This window comes from Ranitomeya variabilis, chromosome 2 (genome assembly GCF_051348905.1).
Source record: "Ranitomeya variabilis isolate aRanVar5 chromosome 2, aRanVar5.hap1, whole genome shotgun sequence".
Taxonomy (NCBI): Eukaryota; Metazoa; Chordata; class Amphibia; order Anura; family Dendrobatidae; genus Ranitomeya; species Ranitomeya variabilis.
In genome coordinates this window covers 847,323,861-847,344,425 of record NC_135233.1, presented here as the reverse complement: position 1 = coordinate 847,344,425, position 20,565 = coordinate 847,323,861, and the positions used below count along the sequence as shown (strand labels likewise).

The 20,565-nt window shown below is 41.5% G+C and overlaps 1 protein-coding gene and 2 pseudogenes across 4 annotated transcripts in view; all 3 read right to left on the bottom strand.

The window, feature by feature from the left end:
* LOC143803968 (alkaline phosphatase-like) overlaps positions 1-5,979 on the bottom strand; it is a 45,011-nt pseudogene extending 39,032 nt beyond the window's left edge. The window contains exon 1 of the transcript XR_013220966.1: positions 5,865-5,979. The product of XR_013220966.1 is annotated as an alkaline phosphatase-like (transcript). The remainder of the gene's footprint in view (positions 1-5,864) is intronic.
* Positions 5,980-12,764: 6,785 nt separating this feature from the next.
* Positions 12,765-12,918, bottom strand: LOC143810566 (U1 spliceosomal RNA; annotated as a pseudogene).
* A 3,117-nt stretch (positions 12,919-16,035) lies between these two features.
* Positions 16,036-20,565, bottom strand: part of DIS3L2 (DIS3 like 3'-5' exoribonuclease 2) — a 445,122-nt gene continuing 440,592 nt past the window's right edge. For all 3 annotated transcript variants that reach the window (XM_077290198.1, XM_077290196.1, XM_077290197.1), the window contains one exon: positions 16,036-17,267. In XM_077290198.1, coding sequence (XP_077146313.1) covers positions 17,169-17,267 — 99 coding nt within the window. In that variant the 3' untranslated portion in view covers positions 16,036-17,168. The remainder of the gene's footprint in view (positions 17,268-20,565) is intronic.

Below are 20,565 nucleotides of genomic sequence, written 5' to 3'. Positions count from 1 at the left end.
AGCACAGCCCACGTAGTATATAGCACAGCCCACGTAGTATATTACACAGCCCACGTAGTATATTACACAGCCCACGTAGTATATTACACAGCCCACGTAGTATATAACACAGCCCACACAGTATGTAACACAGCCCACGTAGTATATAACACAGGTCACGTAGTATGTTGCAATGTGGGCACCATATCCCTGTTAAAAAAGAATTAAAATAAAAAAGTTATATACTCACCTTCTGGAGGCCCCCGGATCCAGCCCTGGCCTTTAGAGATGCTCCTCGCGATGCTCCGTTCCCAGTAATGCCTTGTGGCAGTAACCCGTGATGATGTAGCGGTCTCGCAAGACCGCTACATCATCACGGGTCATTGCCGCAATGCATTCTCGGAGCGTCGCGAGGAGCGGGAAAGGCTGCTGCGGATGCCGGAAGGTGAGAATTATTTTTTTTTTATTATTATTTTTAACTTTATATGTTTTTACTATTGATGCTGCATAGGCAGCATCAATAGTAAAAAGTTGGTCACACTTAGAGAGCTCATGGCAGCGTTAACGGACTGCGTTACACCGCATTGTGCCACGGTGTAACGCAGTCCGTTTATCGGTCTGCTAAAACGCTATGTGGGCGCTGACTGGAGGGGAGTATGGAGGGGACACTGACTGGAGGGGAGTAGGGAGGGGGCAATTCACGGCCAGACTGTGCCTGTTGCAGATTGGTCGTGCCCAGCCGGCCGCGACCAATCAGCGATGCGGGATTTCCGTGACAGACAGACTGACGGAAGTGGAAAGCAGACAGACGGAAGTGGACCTTAGACAATTATATATATATAGATGTTCCAGGATACACGTGTAGTTTTGCAGGCGACGCAGCCACCACACGGAACACAACCCACCCGCCTTGGGAATCTGTCGCCTGCCCAAACGTGGATCGTGCTGATACATTCAGTAATTCTGATGGGACAAAGTTGTACAAAATTAACCATCATATAACCTGTACAACAAGATATGTGGTATATTTTGCCACATGTCCTTGTGGGCTTATATACATCGGCCTTACATCGAGACAACTTAAAGTCCGTATCAGAGAACACGTTTTGGGCATTGAGGCGGCGGTTACCCACACTGAACCAACCACCCTTAAAACAATCCCTCGCCACTTTAAGTTATTTCATAACTGTAATAGTGCTCTTCTCCGAGTACGTGGCATTGATTGTATTAAGATCAATATCCGGGGGGGGAATCTGTCCAAACGCCTTAATCAGATGGAGACCAAATGGATCTGGCGGTTGAACACAGTCCATCCATATGGCCTTAATGAATGTCTCTCCTTTGTCCCTTTTCTATAAATTAGTGCTGTTCTCAAGGGTTGGCTATTTGTGCAGGTTTCTGTACTGTTGGCATTTTAACTTTTTTTATTTTTGTCTTGATTTTTCTTCTTTTATTATGTTTACTTTGGTAGCATTATCATGCCTGTCACCGTGTCATCTACTTGATAAGGAGTTCCGGTGAAGCTGAGGATCATCGTTGGACCAATTTTCTATGTGCCCTCTTCAACATGGACTTTGTTATTTGTCATAAATTCATCTTGTATATGCGCGCACATATATATATATATATATATATATTAATGTTTATATGTATAGAGAGATATATATACACAATATAAGGCTATGCCCCCTGGTCTAGGGGTGCGTTGTTATATGCTCATCATGGTTGTAATGATATACACTGTGTCATATAATTTTTTGCTGTGTATTTTGTTCATTATGTACTTATTACTTAGATTGAATATACACATTGTTGTCGTTTTTCTATACTTATATGGCTATTGAAAATCTTTATTATTATGTTTATGGGATTATGTAACGATAATGTGTTGTATGGTGACTAGTGACCATGTTGTGCATGTATTATATGCTTATATTTGGTTGTATATTGGTATACAATATGCAGTATGGCTATAAATGTATATTATTTGTTTTCATCTTCTTTTCTGTTACATTTTCGCATTTTATGCCCTATATATATTGTGTTATCTATCTATTTGTGCGCAGGAGATGTTTTAAATATACTTTGTTATTACATCTGCATGTGCTGGCACTTTTGCCAGCTTGTAATATGGCTGCATTGTAACCTTGGTCCATGATATGGGTGTAATTTCCCACATCCTTTGCAGCGTTCCCTTTTCCAATATGGCCGCACCAATACTTCCTGTCATGCGCACTGGGTCACTGCCGTACTTCCGGGTCGCGGTCCGGGGTCGGATCACATGGGCCCATGTGTTTCCGGCGCCGGTCTGATGCACTGATTGTGCGGCACCCCTGCGCATGGGCTATCTTTAATTACTGGCACTATATAAACTCCATCTTGTGGGTGATTCGGCACGCCCCCTGAGGAAGGACATCGCCGAAACGCGCGTTGGGGTGGGTCTGGAGTGGATGCGCTCTCCCCAGGACAGCAGCTGGTAGGACTCCTTTAGTTTACATTGTATACTTATATCATGTGATACGTACTGGCTGGTTCACAAATTTTTTTTTTTTTTTTTTTTCGTGTTCCATTTATGGCATACTTATTGAGTCCTAAAAATGTAGCAGTAAGCAAATTATGTTATGCTCTGCCTGTCTGCTGACTTGTGGTGAGGTGCCATTTATCTCCAGCCATACGGTACATGTTACCTGCATCTTTTATCCACCATTTCTGCATTCCTTGTTGTTATATCTTTTATATTTATTTAATAAAGATTTTTGTACATTTTGGACATTTTCTTGCACCATTTTTTTGGCAGCAAGACTATAGGACAAGTAGGCAGTGAAGGGAATATATCAGCAAGAGTTCAAACCCCAAACTTATATGTGCATATACATTTTTCATTTTTCAAAGGAAAATCTATTTTAAACATGGCCAGTCCGGTCCTCTGTTACTGAGAAATGAGAGTTTGAATTGATATGTATATGAGGCTGTAGATCTGAAGCCTCTGTCACTCCAGCTCTGTTCCTCGTGCAGCACTGCCTCCTCCTGCTTGACTGACAGCTTCTATGCTGTGCGACTTCAGACAAATGAGCTGTTAGTCAAGCAGTAGGAGGCAGTGCAGGTAAGGAATAGAGCTGGAGTGACAGAGGCTTCAGATCTACAGCCTCATTTACATATCAAACACTGGCTTCAAACACTGATTTCACAGTAATGGAGAAACAGACTAGCCATGTAAAGATATTCCTGGATTTGTCTATAAAAGAGCAACATGTGCATATACGATAAATAGCATAGTGGGTGAAATTAAGACAAACTATCTTTAAGATTGTACTATAGTAAATGTGCCATAATGTATAAAACTAAATGAGAAAAAAAAACTGGGAAAATAGCGACACAGCTCATAAAAATACCCCATTATTGCAAACTGTTTACAGAAAGCTTCCTTTATTCAGACTAAACCATTTAAACTTGCATTACACTGTGATACCGCGAGCTTCCCTTACAATGTGAAGCTATAGATGCACAAGTAGAGGAATATTGGAATTGGATGCATTTTCGAACAATGTCCGGTCACTGCCAATGACACCATATAAATGAGAGTTCTCCATTTTATCTTCCAATGGAAGTTGGTGTATATTTCTTTCTATAGTGCGTTATCTCTTATCTCAGAGCTGTGGAGATTATTGTATTGAAGATTCTAATTAATTAATATATAGTACATACAAACCAGATACAACACACAGTACAATGGTGATGTCTCAACACTAGTTATCTATTCAATTAAGCATTTTCCTTTTGTTAGCAGCAAAGGCAGCAACTTCAATTCAGCCGCTGTAATGGCATATTTAGAAATACTTATTGACTGTAAAGTATTCATGTTGATTGTCGCTCATTTACTCACTGCATGGGGAAAATGAATTGTTAATACAGTTGTCCTGGTCCCACGCGGCATCATGTTGTCAGCAGCACATCACCTGTTTACATGGGACAAGGTGCCGAAAACCAATGCAAATTTTTATGCCAACATAAATTATCCTATCACAAAACAATTGAGCACTTGGCTCGTTAGTTGTTTCATCATCAGCAAATTTCCATGGGCTAAGAAATGAAAACGAGTTTCTTATGAGTATCGTTCACCAAATATCAACCTGGATAATAAGAGCCTTATTAATAATAATAGTTATTATAATAATTGTATTTATGTAGCGCCAACATATTCCACAGCACTTTACAATTAACCTTAATTGCGTGCAAGTGTCTCACTATTAAAGGACGGCAAATATCTTTAGGCAAAAACTGCGTGTTTTGTGTCCTACAATATCAAAGAATTCTCAAGTGTTTGATGATATTTAAAGAAAATGTGTTCACAATATATGGAAATGAAAATGCTGAATGAATTCTTATTACAAATTAATGAGATTTATGTTGCTTCATGCGGCCCGCAAGCACTGTAGACCCCTTGGCATCCCTGCCTGGGTCAGGGGATCTGCCGACAGCATTTTATTTCAGCTGAATGTGCGTCCTTAGAGGTACATTCAATTGAAATGATGTACCTGCTGTGGTGGGGGAACCACAGCGGCGGAGCTGCGGGACACAGAAGGCAGGAGCCTTCTAAACATTATAAATATTCACTGCTCTCCTAGCCTATGGGAATGGAGAGTAGTGAATATTCATTCTCTTAAGCAGTGGGCAGACGTGATCGCAAGGCCGCAGGAAGCCGGTTACTGTTCCCGCTATTAAAAATCAATGAATATTCACTGCTCTCCACTCCTATAGTCCCAGTGTGGACAGCAATGAGTGTTTCAGCAGCTGTCCTCTGCTTCTAAGCAGCGCATGATGTTACTGCCATATGCTGCTTAGTAGCATAAAATCAGCTGCTGGTATCAAAACAAGACGCTGTGAGGGAGCGCAGGCAAGGTAACGGGACCTGGATGTGGACATAATTACAATATGGGGACAACTACAATATGAGGACCTGGATGGGGATATATCTACAATATGGCGACCTGGATATGGGGACATGGATATGGGAACATGACTACAATATAAGAACCTGGATTGGGATATAACTACAATATGGGGAACTGGAGACATAACTACAATATGAGGAACTGGATGGGGACATAACTACAATATAGGTAAATGGATATGGGGACATGACAACAATATGAGAACCTGGATGAGGAAATAACTATAATATGGGGATATAAATACAATATGAGGACCTGGATGGGGACATATCTACAGTATGGGGACCTGGATATGGTTACATAACTACAATATGGGGGTCAAAACTACAATATGAGTGTACATTTGTTGTCACCATATCCATAATGACCCAATCTCTAAAAAATTTTTAAAAACACAGTAAAAATGTTCAAATGGTGTATAGAAAAAAAATGGTATCCCTAAAAATTTTACTTTCTCCTTCAAAGAATGCGGCCCTCCAAATTAAATTTTTTCCTATTTGCAGTCCATATACCCAGCCAAGTTTGAGACCCCTGCAATAGAGCAATTATATAAGCAGTAGTGAACAACATAGCCAACATAACACAAAAGTTATTGTTAATTTCAGGGGAAAGAATGTTTCCATTGTGTAGGGTGAAATTAAGCACATAGATCCAGTATTTGCTCACCTAAGGATATAGCTGCTCCTGCACAGATTGGAAAAATGCATAAGGCCGTGAGGAGTATCGTCAGCGAAGTTTTATGGAGCAGGTTCATTTTCTCCAGCTGTTCCTTCACTGGTCACTACTCTGAGCACAATCTTTCCTCTGTCATGCTCTACCTATATATACAATGATCCAGGACATCAATTCCTCCACCTTTGAACTGTAGTGTAGGCAAGAGTATCAGAAAAATAGGCATTTATATTTATATTTAGGCATATTATATTTATTTACTTTGTTCAAGGGAGGTCTCGCATTTCCAATATTTAATGTCACACGTGGATAGCAATGAATCTTGAGTAGCAGAACGTGCTTTGTGTGGTAGTGATTTAGGAGAGATGAATGCCATGCTTTGTGACGGTCATTTGTGCATTCAGATCTTTCTTCAAATAAGGGAGCATTTACCCATTTGTATAAAGAAAAACTGAGAAAGGAATCTGCAGAAAACTTTGGTAAAGAATATAAAGAATATGCACGGCAGAGAACAGAGGCCACACAGAGCCACATCGGGCACCAACACATCAGAAATAGTCTCCCTCCAGAACATTTTGACTACGTCTACAGAGCTCCCTTGAAATACAGCCTCTGGCTTGGCTTCAAAGGAAACTGTAAGCAATCAGATGATCGCAGGTTCAAATTGAAAGCGTCGTGAAGGGGGTTAAAGGGACTGTCAGAGCAAAATGACTATTCAGACCAAGTGCAGGCACTCAGTGCACCATGGTTTGGCCAAACATTTATGTGCACCTTCCCACCTGTTTTCTCTGTATCTCTAACCCCCTCTTTGAGTGACAACTCTTGCTTTATAGAGAAGGGTGGAGATAGGAGGAGAAAAAGTAGGGGGGAAAGGTGCACATCATTGTTTGGCCATGCCAAGGGTACATTGAGTGCCTGTATGAGAATTTTGCCCACTGATCAAGTTATCGGCTGCCTGTTTTTAAAAAAGATTATTGTGGAAGAATGTTCTTAAGAAAATGATTAAAGATGTTTTAACTAATTTGCTGGATACAATTTTTCTGTGGAGGACTTATGCACGGAGTAGATTGACATCTTCTACTGTGGGAGTACATATTGCTTATGAAGTTTTGATTAAGCTGGATTCAGCGTTTTATCTTTATGCACTCCTGATGGTTTACTGAGGGATCTCCTCATAAACCTGGATCAGCACATCGGGCAGCTCTTGGCCAGTCTAGCACGTTACTTGGTGTCGTTGGATGCAGTAATACATAATGTCCCAAAAGTTCTCAATTGCATTCAGGTCTGGGGAGTGTAAGGGCATCAATGCTCGTTAGCCAGAATGTGTAGGCAGTTTCTGGGTAACAGAGGCATTATTCTGCACTAGTGTTAGGTCTGACAATTGCTCTGAGGATTATCATATGCCTATCATATGGAGGTCTGTTCACCCTTCCAAAGATATGCCATCCACAGATCATCACTAGCCCACCCCTAAGACCTCATGCTGGATGATGTTGCAGGCACCATAACGATCATAGCACCTCCAGACTTTTTCACATCGGTCACATTTGCTCAGTGTGAACCTGCTGCTGTTTGTGAAGAGATGGAGGCACCATTCGCTGACCTGACAATTTTGTTGTTCTTCAGTGATTGCTAATAAATCTGCATGGTGCTGAGCTGTGAGCAGAGGTCCCACTACAGCTCATTGGCCCCTAATGAACTCTGCTTCTGACAGTTTGGTTAGAAACATGCATACTAGTAGCCCACTGGAAGTTATTTTGTCAATATTCCTCCTCACACAAAGAAGCAGATACCGCTACTGCTGCTGGGTTGATGCCTTTCTTCTGCTCTGTCCTGGCATTCGCTCCAAACTCTTGAGACTGTGCTGAAAGACACAGAAAATGTCTTGAGATGGAATGTATGGATGTGTCATCCTGGAGAAATAGCCTTCACATAGTCCTTCAAATCGTACAATAGCTCCCACATAGCCCTGAAAACAATAATTACCCTAACAGCCCTACAAACAGTAATGACCCCCCTGACACACAGCCCTTCAAACAGTATAATAATCCCTTCCCCCCACATAGACCTCCAAACAGTATATTGCCCCCTACATAGCCCTGCAAATAGCATGTCACCCCCACATAGCCCTCCAAACAGTATAACCCCCATAGACCTCCAAACAGTCTAATAGCCCCACCTAGCCTTCCATATAATATATTGGCCCCCACATAGCCTTCCATATAATATAATGTTACCCACAAGTACTCATTGAATAAAAAAATATATAATGCGCACCTCTCTTCATTAACCACTGCTCTGGTCTGCTCAGGGTGTCATGGTCATAGTGCCCGCTGTGGTGATACACAGAGAAAGAATGATGGATGAAGGAGCATCAGCGTCAAGGATGCCGATGCAGTTGAAAGTGCAATGCTGGGTAAGAAGAGGGGCCCAGTCCCAGTGCTGGCACTGGGACACCCAGACTCATGAGCCCTATAGTGGCCAAGCGGACTGCCGCCATTGGTGGTACACCACAGCATGTAAATGAGGCTTTATTGTGCTGCATGTGAAGTTTATAATAGCAGCACCTGTTTATTTTAATTATTTTGGTAAAACCTAAAAAGATGCATCAACCGATGGATCAATGAAACCTGAAAAGTATATGTTCTTTTGTAGCAGTTGAGGTGTGAGAAAACTGCATGAAAACCACATGCAGAGAAATACATGGTGATTGTTAAGGCTTTTATCAGGTAGTTGTAGCCCATACGTTAAGGGTATATCACTTTAGTTAGGGAATCCCAAATCTGTCAAAAAAAACCTCAGAATTATCACGGAGAGACTAAACAGCTTGCATTATGTCCTGACACAAATGCACAAACAGGATGCAGCGGGTCCCCCAAGATAAAAGCAGTACAGGTGCAAAATACTGAAAACAAGCCACTTACTAACCACCCACCATGCATTTATGGGGCGGCTGCCTGGTATTTCAATTGCACACGTCTGCATAGGGTGTCGTTCACACCATTACGTGAGATATACCTCTAACCGTAGAGCAGCCTATTACCGACGCCCCTCCTATTACATCAGGCGGGCTACAAATAACATATGTGCATCCACAGGCTAGACACCGCACATTACCCAGCCACCACTGGAAAGACCTGGCCTGCACCCTGCAAAAAAATTGATTGTGCAAAAAAGATGTACATTTTTGGCCAAAATACACAAGCTTGCAACCCATGTCATGGGTCCTCATTATCTTGCGAGTCCTACACTAAACCCTTCTCTAAATTCAAAACGTTCATTTCACGAAGGAAAAGAAAATTACCAGGGTGTCATTGACACCATTACGTGAGATGCATATCTATAGCAGCCTATTACCGATGCCCCTCCTAGTACATCAGGTGGGCTACCAATACCATATGTGCACCCACAGACTAGACACCCCACGTTACCCAGCCACCACTGCTATATGGATAGGGCGGCTGCTATACGGATAGCGGTGCACCTCACATAATGGTGTGAACCACACCCTATGCAGACGTGTGCAGTTGGAATACTAGGCAGCCGCCCCACGGATGTTTGGTGGGTTAGTAAGTGGCTTGTTTTCAGTATTTTGCACCTGTGCTGCCCCAGCTTTTATCTTGGGGGACCCGCTGCACCCTGTATGTGCATTTGTGTCAGGACATGATTTTGCAAGTATGGCTGTTTTTTCTCTCTCAGCGATATTGCTAATTTTCTTTTCCTCTTTCGGTGAATTAAAAAAATAAATAAATCAGGCCTAATGTTCCACATGGTCTCTGCATAATCTTGCAGCCTGCTTTACCAACCATACGTTAAAGCAATTAGGTACATGGAAGTGCGCTAAAGTTTACCTTTAATTTGGATCAATAAAAAAAGCACCAGAACAAATGTGTGCCTCATTAGCCATAACACAAAAATGTATGTAATCGATTTATTATGTGGATAAGACCTTGTCCGGTTCATCAGAATTTAACTGCACTAAACTATTTTCTGCCAAACATTAAAGGGGTTGTTCACTACTTTCATATTGATGACATTCTTATTATAAACACCAAGGTGGGAACCAAGGAATTGGCGCAGTCTTTGCCACAGGCTGTAATCAAGGTGAAAATCTTCAAGTGGCTTCAGTGAAGATTTATTTATACCAATAAAACCCATTAAAAAAACATATACACAACACATTTCGGCTGAATACAGCCTTCTTCAGGTGTATAACAAAAATGAACTAAGCCTTTCTTATATCTTCCTCTCTCAGGGAGAGGGAGGGAGTAGAGGAGGGAAAAGTAGCAGGAAAAGGAGGAGGAGTCATACATTGTATGTTTGACTCATTTTGTATTTCAATTTAAGATGTTACAATAAAAATAAATATTTTTAAAAACAATATGGCCGTCAAACAGATGTCTTTTTGTATATCGAGAGCAGAATGTAATATATCAATTCATCACGGAGCAATAAGTGCACTGATCAAAAACATAAGGGGACACTTAAACAACACAATATAACTCCAAGTCAATCACACTTCTGTGAAATCATGCTGTCCAGTTATGAAGCAACACCCACTGTGAATCAATTTTTCCCTGCTGTCGTGAAAAAGGAACTGACAACTGGTAGAAATTATAGACAATTAGTAAGACAGAGAAGAGGTTCTGCAGGGGGTGATCACAGACCATTTCTCTGTTCTTATTCTTTTTGGCTGTTCTGGTCACTTTTGCATTTTGTCGTTGCTCTCAACCTTAGAGGTACTGTACAGGAGCATGAGGTGGTGTCTTCAACCCACAAACTTTTCTCAGGTAGTGCAGCTCATCCAGGATGGCACATCAATGCGAGCTGTGGTAAGAAGGGAAGCTGGGTCTGTCAGCAGTGTCCAGAGCACGGAGCAGATACCAGGAGACAGGCCAGTGCACCCAGAAGTGTGGAGGGTGCCGTAGGAGGGCAACAACCCAGCAGCAGTACCACTACCTCCTCCTTTGAGGAGGAACAGGCGTAGTGCCAGAAGCTCTGGAAAATGACCTCCAGCAGGCCACTAACATCCATGTGTCTGCTCACACTGTCAGTAACAGACTCCAAGAGGGTGGTATATAGGGCCCAAATTCCACAAGTGGGTTTTGTGCTTACAGTCCCAACACTGTGCAAGTCGACTGGCATTTGCCAGAGAACACCAAGATTGTCAGATTTGACATTGGTGCCCTGTGCTCTTCATGAATGAAAGCAGGTTCACACTAAGCACATGTGACAGACGTGAGAGTCTGGAAACACTGTGGAGAATGTTCTGCAGCCTGTAACATCCTCCAGCAAGACCGATTTGGCAATGGGCCATTAATGGTGTGAGGAGTCATTTATTTGTAGGTCCGCACAGCCCTCCATGTGCTGGACAGAGGTATCCTGACTACCATTAGGTACCGGGATGAGATCTTCAGACCCATTGTGAGACCATTTGCAGGTGCAGTGGCCCCTGGGTTCCTTCTGATGCATGGCAATGCTAGCCCTCATGTGGCTGAAGTGTGTTAGAATCTCCTGCGTGATGAAGGCATGGATGCTATGGACTGGCCCGCCCGTTCCTCAAACCTGAATCCAATCGAGCACATTTGGAACATCATGTCTCATTCCATCCACCAATGCCTTGTTGTATTACAGAATGTCCAGGAGTTAACTGATGCTTTAATCCATATTTGGGAGAAGATCCACCTCATCAGGAGCATGCCCAGTCATTGTACGGAGGTCATACGGGCACGTGTCACTTGTCTTGAGCCTGAAATTTGATTTTCCATTTTGAGTATCATTCCAAATGCAGGCCTCAAGAGGATATTAATGTTGCTTTACATTGATCATTTTTATGTTTTATTGTTCTCAACACATTCCACTATTTAATGAAGATTTGCAAATGGAATATTTCATCCAGTGGTATTTTAGTGTTTCCTTTATTTTTTTGAGCCATGTACATACATAGCATGTTGTCATATTAAAAAAATATATATATAATTATATATATCTTGACATTCACTGTTCCTGTTAATTGCCATTTCCTAATTACATTTCAAACTGAGTAAAGGGCAACTTGAAAAGACTCATCTTTTAGCATTCTCCTGCTTTGTGGGACTCTATCATTTTCATAGTGTTACGCAGCTGCTTAGAAGAACCCATGGCTGCGGTTTTTGGCACAATGTTAGAGGAGGCTGACTTTTTATAAAGCTGAGAAATTTGCATTACCTGCCTATCCGAACAGGTTTATGGCTTGCTAATAATAATCCTACAGGTTAATTAAAGGGAACCGGTCACCCCCAAAATCGAAGGTGAGCTAAACTCACCAGCATCAGGGGCTTATCTACAGCATTCTGGAATGCTGTAGATAAGCCCTCGATGTATCCTGAAAGATGAGAAAAAGAGGTTATATTATACTCACTCGGGGGCAGTCCCGCTGCAGTCCGGGGCCTCCCATCTTCTTACGATGACATCCTCTTCTTGTCTTCACGCTGCGGCTCCGGCGTACTTTGTCTGCCCTGCTGAGGGCAGAGCAAAGTACTGAAGTGCGCAGGAGCCGGAGTGTGAAGACAAGAAGAGGACGTCATCGTAACAAGATGGGAGGCCCTGGACTGGACCACGACGCCCACCGCAGCGGGACCGCCCCTGGGTGAGTATAATCTAACCTCTTTTTCTCATCTTTCAGGATACATCGGGGGCTTATCTACAGCATTCCAGAATGCTGTAGATAAGTCCCTGATGCTGGTGGGCTTAGCTCACATTCGATTTTGGGGGTGAGAGGTTCCTTTAAGGTCTGAAAACCTTTGTCAAAGTTATCAGAACACACATCTGCAACGGTGCCAAACTTTTGCAACAGCCCATTTTCCTTTTTGTAGTTTTTAAAATGAAAAAAAAAAAATAAAAAAAAAATCAAAAAAAAAATCACAATATATTTATTTTTTTGCCTATATACAAAGTAAAGGTGTCATCTTTAACTTTAGAGATAATTTCATCTTCAACTTGGTTAACTGTTCACAATAACAGTAATTTTGATCAGGGGTGCCCAAACTTTTACATGCCACTGTATACATTTACACACAGTATTATTCATTTATATAGTATATGGAAAAAATGTGGCACACCTATTAACCATATGTATAAACTCAAGCACTTCGCCATGCAGCCTGCCTTTTCTATTTTAATCAGGGGAAAGCGCAAGCGCTGTCCCCCACTACCACAAATGATGCAGTCGAGTTTCCCGCATTTGGGGAAATCACAGGGGTTAGCGCACACTCGAAGTGCAATGGATGAGCCTCACCCTGGGAGGACCACCTTAGTGATCATGGTATCTTCTGCCTTCCCTTTTAAAGGGAACCTGTCAGCAGGATTGTGCTGAGAAACCTACAGTGCCAGGTTGGCGCTATTATACTGATTAAAATGATACCTTGGTTGATGAAATCAATCTTGTGGTGGTTGTTTGACTGAAAATAAAGTTTAAGGAGATTCTCGTGCTTCGGGGCGGCCTGTTGAGGGGGAGGGGGTGGGTCTTTATGTGGTGCTCTGCTAACAGTCATCTAAAGGAAAGGACAGCACAAACTATAACAGTCCATTATTATGGTGAAATAAATATTTTTATTAATTATAATATATAACGGCAAGTGAGGTAGAGGTGGGGAAAGGATACCAGAAAAAGGACACACCACAAGGGACAAAGAGGATTGCAAGTTACGGTATATTACAAAAAGCAGTATAATTGATGCTACACAAAGTAAAATAAGTAAAATTGAAAATAAAGTGCTCTTATGCCAAATGACCATTGATGGTGTGAATATGTCAGAATATTGCTATGACTGGTATCTCAATATAAAAGGTACGGCAATCAAAAAGAATAGTAGATATGTGCAGATATCAGGAGGGAGGACTGTAATGTGGAAAAAGTGCATGTGCCAAAGAATTTATGAGATGTTAAATAGCCACAGCCATCTATAATATTGATTGAGTGACGTAGTAAAAGTATAGAAGTTAACACTGTGATGTTAAATAAAGTCCTCTTATGATTACCTGATGCACGTGGTGTATGTCCCTTCGATGAATCATGCTACAGCCATACATATAAATATGTAATCAGAGCCCCACAAAGCCCACAGGCTGCTGCAGAGCATGAGAAACTTATTAACTGAATACTACAAATAAAAATTTAACAACCACAAGTCGGATTTCATCACCCAAGATATCATTGTAATCAGTATAACAGCGCCAACCTGACACTGTCTGTAGTTTACCATGCACAGTCCTGCTGACAGGTTTGCTTTAATGGTATAAACCACTTTGATCCCCTGAGGTGGTCAGTAATTAACATTTCATCTATTTCAGACATGCCTGGATCTAAGGATTTCTTTACACACATACAGTTGTGCTCGAAAGTTAACATACCCCAGCAGAATTTATGGCCTTTTTTCAGAGACTATGAATGATAACACCGAAACCTTTTCTCCACTCATGGTTAGTGGTTGGGTGAAGCCATTTATTGTCAAATTACTGTGTTTTCTCTTTTTAAATCATAATGACAGCCCAAAACATCCAAATGACCCTGATCAAAAGTTCACATACCCTGGTGATTTTGACCTTATAACATGCACAGAAGTTGACACTAATGGGTTTGAATGGCTAATAAAAGAAATATCCTCACCTGTGACCTATTTACTTGTAATCAGTGTGTGTGCACAAATGATGAGTTAAATTTCTGGGATCTAGACAGACTCTTGCATCTTTCATCCAGTCACTGACATTTCTGGATTGTAAGTCATGGAGAAAGCAAAAGAATTGTCCACGGATCTACGTGAATAGTTAGTTGAACTGTATAAAACAGGAAATGGCTACAAAAATATATCCAAGGAATTGATAATGCCACTCAGCAGCGTTCAAACTGTGATTAACAAATTGAATATCAGGGGTAATGAAAAAACAAAACCACGGTCAGGTAGACCAACACAAATTTTGTCCACAACTGCCAAGAAAATTGCTCAGGATGCAAATAAAAACCCACAAATAACATCAGCTGAAATACTGGACTCTCTGAAAATTAGCATTGTGGCTGTTTCAAGAGGCACAATAAGGAAGAACTTGAAAAAATAAATGGGCTGCATGATCGAGTCGCCAGAAGAAAGCCATTAGTGCGCAAATGCCACAAAGTATCTCGCCTACAATACTCAAAACAGCACAGAGACAAGCCTCAAAACTTCTGGAACAAGGTAATTTGGAGTGACGAGACCAAAACAACTTTTTGACCACAACCATAAAACATTACATTTGGAGAGAGGTCAACTAGGCCTATGATGAAAGGAACATCATTCCTACTGTAAAGCACGGAGGTGGATCGTTGAAGGTTTGGGCATGAGTGAGGTACAAAGGCACAGGAAACTGTCAAAGTTGAAGGAAAAATTAATGCAGCACATTATCAGCAAATACTGGAGGCAAGTTTGCAATCATCAGCCCGGTAGCTGCGCATTGGACATACTTGGACATTCCAACATGACAATGATCCAAAACACAAGGCCAAGTCGACCTGTCATTGGCTACAGCAGAACAAAGTGAAGGTTTTGGAGTGGCTGTCTCGGTCTCCTGACCTCAATATAATTGAGCCACTCTGGTGAGATCTCAAGTGCGCACTTCATGCTAGACAGCCCAGGAATTTACAGGAGCTGGAGGCTTTTTGCCAAGAAAAGTGGGCAGCTTTACCATCTGAGAAAATAAAGAACCTCATCCACAACTACCACAAACTGACTTCAAGCGGTCAGTGATGTTAGAGGGGGCAATACACGTATTAAGAAATGGGATATGTGAACTTTTGATCAGGGTCATTTGGATGTTTTGGGTTTTCATTATTTAAAAAGAGAAAACAGAGTCGTTTGACAAGAAAAGGCTTCACCCAACCACTAACCATGAGTGGAAAAAAAGTTTTGGTGTTATCATTCATATTCTCTGAAAAATGGCCAAGAAAGCAAAAATTCTGCCTGGGTATGTAAACTTTTGAGCACAACTGTACATATGAGGTACATGTTGAGAGTATTTCCAGATGAATATCTCTGATTTATATTTAAAAAAAAATCATAACTACATCAAAACAAGAGGGCCTCCTATTTGGAAGAATGTCGTCAATTTAACGTCAGAAAAAAAAAAGGGACAAATTAGAATTTTTTTTTCGCACAGTGTTCTTAACTGGGACTGAAAATGTCAGATACACAGTCCACCCACTATTAGGATGCATTTGTCTTATTAAAATTACAGACATTTTCTCATTACAGTTCCTGCACAGGAAGTTGAAATGGATCAATGTTACAGTATAATAAATGGTTTTATGTCTATTACCCATATTTCTAATATGGAAGTAGTAGTAACATAAATGTAGTTCAAATTGGGTGTTCTACATTGTATTATCCGGCGGAGACATCCTTCACAGAGATCGAGACCTTAAGACAAGACAGCAGATCATTTTATTTAATTGTGGATTACAGAAATCAGGAAAATACAAGTCTAGACTTATACAATACTGTCGAACACAAAAGATGGGAATAAGAAGCTCCTTACAGCATGTACAGTATGCAGAAGGTAGACCACGAGTACGGTAATACACAAGTAGTCGGGTGACAGAGATAACCTGTGCAATTATGAGACCGCAACTAATAATTTAATAAAAGAAATTAAAAGGACACAAAACTCCAGCTCATGTCTAATCCATCCATCTCTGGCAATAGTTGGGTATATTCACATCTATCACAAAGTAAATTAATAGTGCAAAATAAAATCCATCAAAAGTTGTAAACATTTTGCTAAAAGATAGAAATAACCCAAGAACAAATAAAATATAAATATTTTGTTAAAAAGTGTAAAAATGAATTTCCAAGTCACTTTTTTTAATGTATATTCCATGAATATGACATAGGAAAGGTTTTACCATCTTCAAACAAAAATAAATCTTAAAGGATCGGTGCACAATCTATTCTTATTGCTCCAGTGAATCTAAAAAACGTGGCAGTGTCATAATAAAATGTCACTGTTTTGTTTATGTTTGGGATTTTTAAGCTGCTAAAACTCTTATGAAAACTGTTTCTTCATGGTAAAAGACTAAACGAACCCCATATAATTTGATCCTACAAATTTAGTCTAATTCAATTATCTCCTACTTGACAGTAACGTGTCCAGATCGATGCCAGTATGAAAACTGGATCAGACAGGTCACAAACGGCAGAAACAAAAGGATAGGAGATATTTAAGTATTTAAGTCCATATGCAAACTTACATTTAGATGCACTGGAAGCAAAAATAGTAAAAATGTACCTATGCCTTTAATGAAGACAAGAAAGCCTCTATGCCATGTTCATCCTCTAATCCACAAAGAAATATAAAGAAACGGGGCAATTAAAATGCTAAATAAAAAGACAAAAGAATGAATAAAAACATCATATTGTACACTGTATGGCCAGTGTGTAGCACATCACCGCACAATCAGTATAACTCAGCCAATTCCTTGCTTTGGATATTGCACTGAAGATAAAATAAGCATTTCATGAGACGTGGGAAAACCCGGTGCTCCGAAGGGTCCAGATCTCAGTTTGCAGCTCCAGGTCTTTTTAGCACTGCCGTGTACTTCAAAGGCACATTATCTGACTTCAGAACCACCTCTAATAACGTGAAGATGCTAATTACCTGCGGAAGGATAGAAAATGGTTTTCCAGTTAGTATTGTGTCATAGCCTAATATTTATGTATGTAGTAGCGGCATTCTGCACTTCTACAACTATACTCAGAGCTCACATCATTACCTTCTCTCCACAACTACATCAAGAAAAATTATATTCATGATGGAAATAGGAATAAACTAGACAAAAACTGGATGGCGAAAAATGTGTGACAATTGGCGCCAAAAGTGACGTTCCATGGAACACGACACACATCACCTTTAAAAAAATTCTAAGTTATTTTCAGAAAGTGCCCATATGACTAAGCAATAAATGTGTTTGTTATATTATGCATGCTCCAACAAAAGATCTATGGCCTCCATGCAGAGAGAATGGCAGCGATGTGTATGTGTATTGGCAGCTATGTGGGTGCAGCAGATTCACAGCAATAAATACATGTAGGGTTTAAAGGCATCCCTAACAAAATATATTGAAAAGTTGGAGCACATATTGGCTTTTAAAATAGAAGGTTTCACAGAAGTCTATTTTTGTCCTCTCTCATTCTGGGGTCCTCTACCAGAGGCCTGGGAGTTCGAGGCTCCTGCACAGGATCTTAGTTGTTCCCAGCATTGCACTTTTCTGGACAGAGTTCAGATGTTGCTCCTGAGATCTGTGGTAGCCATTTTCCCAACTTAGGAGTCACTGCTCCATGTGCTCCTATCACCACTGGAATCACTGTTGCCTTCACCTTCCACGTCTTCTCCAGTTCTCCTTTGAGGCCCTGGTATTTCTCAAATTTTTTCTTTCTGATGTTGCTGTCACTTGACACTGCCACATCTATTATCATTGCAGTCTTCTGATCCTTGTCTACTATCACAATGTCTGGTTGGTTAGCCAACACCTGCTTATTCATCTGGATCTTGAAGTCCCACAGGATTTTAGCCTTTTCATTCTCCACCACTTTTTCTGGGGTCCCCCACCTGGACTTAGGGGGACTTAGCCCATATGCTGTCCAGATGTTCCTGTATACAATCCCTGCTACTTGATTAAGGCGCTCAGTATATGCTGCTCCTGCTTCCATTTTCCATCCTGCCACTATGTATTAGACCGTTTTCTGAGGTTTCTTTGCATAGTCTGCACCTTGGGTCTTGTCTTGTGTGGTAGATTCCTGCTTCTATGGATCAGGTACTTAGTGCTTGCTCTTGTGTCGCTATGATTAGTGCCTCGCAGTGCTGTCTCAAGAGTCCAGCTTTCTCCAGCCATTGGTATATTTCTTCATGACAGCCACCTCCATTATTTGTCGATGGTACATCCCATGCAGCGGCTTGTTTTGCCATGGCGCTTCACGTTCCTGTTCTTCCTTTCAGATCTGTTGTGTTGCCTTAGTCTTTCTCTCAGCATCTCCTCTTTTTGTGCCATTTTTCTGATGTATTCCTGGATATTCCTTGTTTCATCCGTGATGGTGGCTTGGATGCTTATCAAGCCTGGCCCACCCTCCTTTCTGTTGGTATACAATCTTTGAGTGTTAGACTTAGGGTACCGTCTCACAGTGGCACTTTGGTCGCTACGACGGCACGATCCGTGACGTTCCAGCGATATACTTACGATCTCACTGTGTCCGACACGCTACTGCGATCATGGACCCCGCTGAGAATCGTACGTCGTAGCAGATCGTTTGAAACTTTCTTTCGTCGTCAAGTGTCCCGCTGTGGTGGCATGATCGCATCGTGTAACAAAGGTGTGCACGATATTGTATACGATGTGCGCACAGTAACCAACGGCTTCTACATCGCAAATACGTCATGAAATTATCGCTCCAGCACCGTGCATTGCGAAGTGTGACCGCAGTCTACGACGCTGGAGTGATAATGGAGCGACGCTGGAGCGTCACGGATCGTGCCATCGTAGCGACCAAAGTGCCACTGTGAGACGGTACCTTTAGGGTGGAGACCTCCAGGCATTGCGAGGAGCATTCTTGTCTTCGCATCTGCAGCTTCCATCTCTTCTTTTGGCCAGCACACTATGCCAGCAGGGTATCTGATAACTGGCACAGCATATGTCTTGATGGCGCGGATTTTATTATTCCCATTGAGCTGGCTTTTCAGGACCTGTCTTACACTTTGATTTTATTTGGATATTGCTGCTTTCCTTCCCTCGTCATCATTGTTACTGTATCCCTGTGTGATGCAGAGATACATGTAGCATGTCTGCACATCTGCTATATGCCCTGCTGGTAATTCCACTCCATCAGTCTTGACTACCTTGCCTCTCTATTACCAACCGGCCGCACTTCTCCAGTCTGAAGGACATCCCGATGTTTTCACTGTAGATCCTTGTCAGGTAGATCAGTAAAATTGATGTCTCGTTTGTTTTTCACATACAGCTGGATGCCATCCATGTTGAAGAGGTGGCTAACAGTACTTCCACTCCTGAACTTGTATCCATAGCCAGACTACTTATCTGACTGAGTGGATTCAAGTCTATGCTGATCAGCAATGGAGACAGTACATCACCTTGGTATATGCCGCATTTGATGGTCACTTGTGCTAGTCGTCTTGAGCTGACTTCCAATGTTGTACTCAATAGCCCCATTGAGTTTTTGAGGAAGATTCTTAATTTCCTGTTTACATTATAGAGCCAAGCATTCACAGCTCCATGTGTGTGGCATTGAGTAATACACTTTCCTGTAGTCAATCCAGGCTGTGCAGATATTGCTCTGTCTGGATCTTGAGCGAATGCTCTATCTACTAGGAGCCTTTCTGAGCTGGATTCATGTACTGGTTCATATTCTGTAGCTTAATGGCTATGATGCCTGACAAGAGTTTCCATGTTGTTTTAAGGCAAGATATTGGGCGGTAGTCGGATGGAGCGGTTCCTTCATGATCAGCACTGTTCTTTCTTGTGTTAGCCAAGCTGGGTGGTGCTCTGCTTCTAGCAGGTGGTTCATCTGCTTTGTCGTGCGTTCATATACCGCTGTTTGAATAACAGGGAATTTATCTTCTTGGCCTCAGCTTCTCTAGTGTATCTCCCTAGTCTTGCAGCAAGTGCTGTGAGCTTTTGTGTAATAGTCTCTAGGGCCTTTGTACTTATCCAGCTTGGTTTTATTCTTGATCTTTACACCCCCCTTTTGCATTTCTGTTAGTCACCTTGACCTTTGTCCCCAGTCTTTTCCAAGGGGGGGGGGGACTTACTTTTGTTGTTCTTACTGGTTGTATAGCCAAGTAATCCCATGATTGATGAGGCAGTAGCATAGATCAGTTTATGAGTTTGAGTTATGGTGGTGGTAAGTGCTCTATTGGCATCTTCTAGTATACTGTCTCTGGTGGT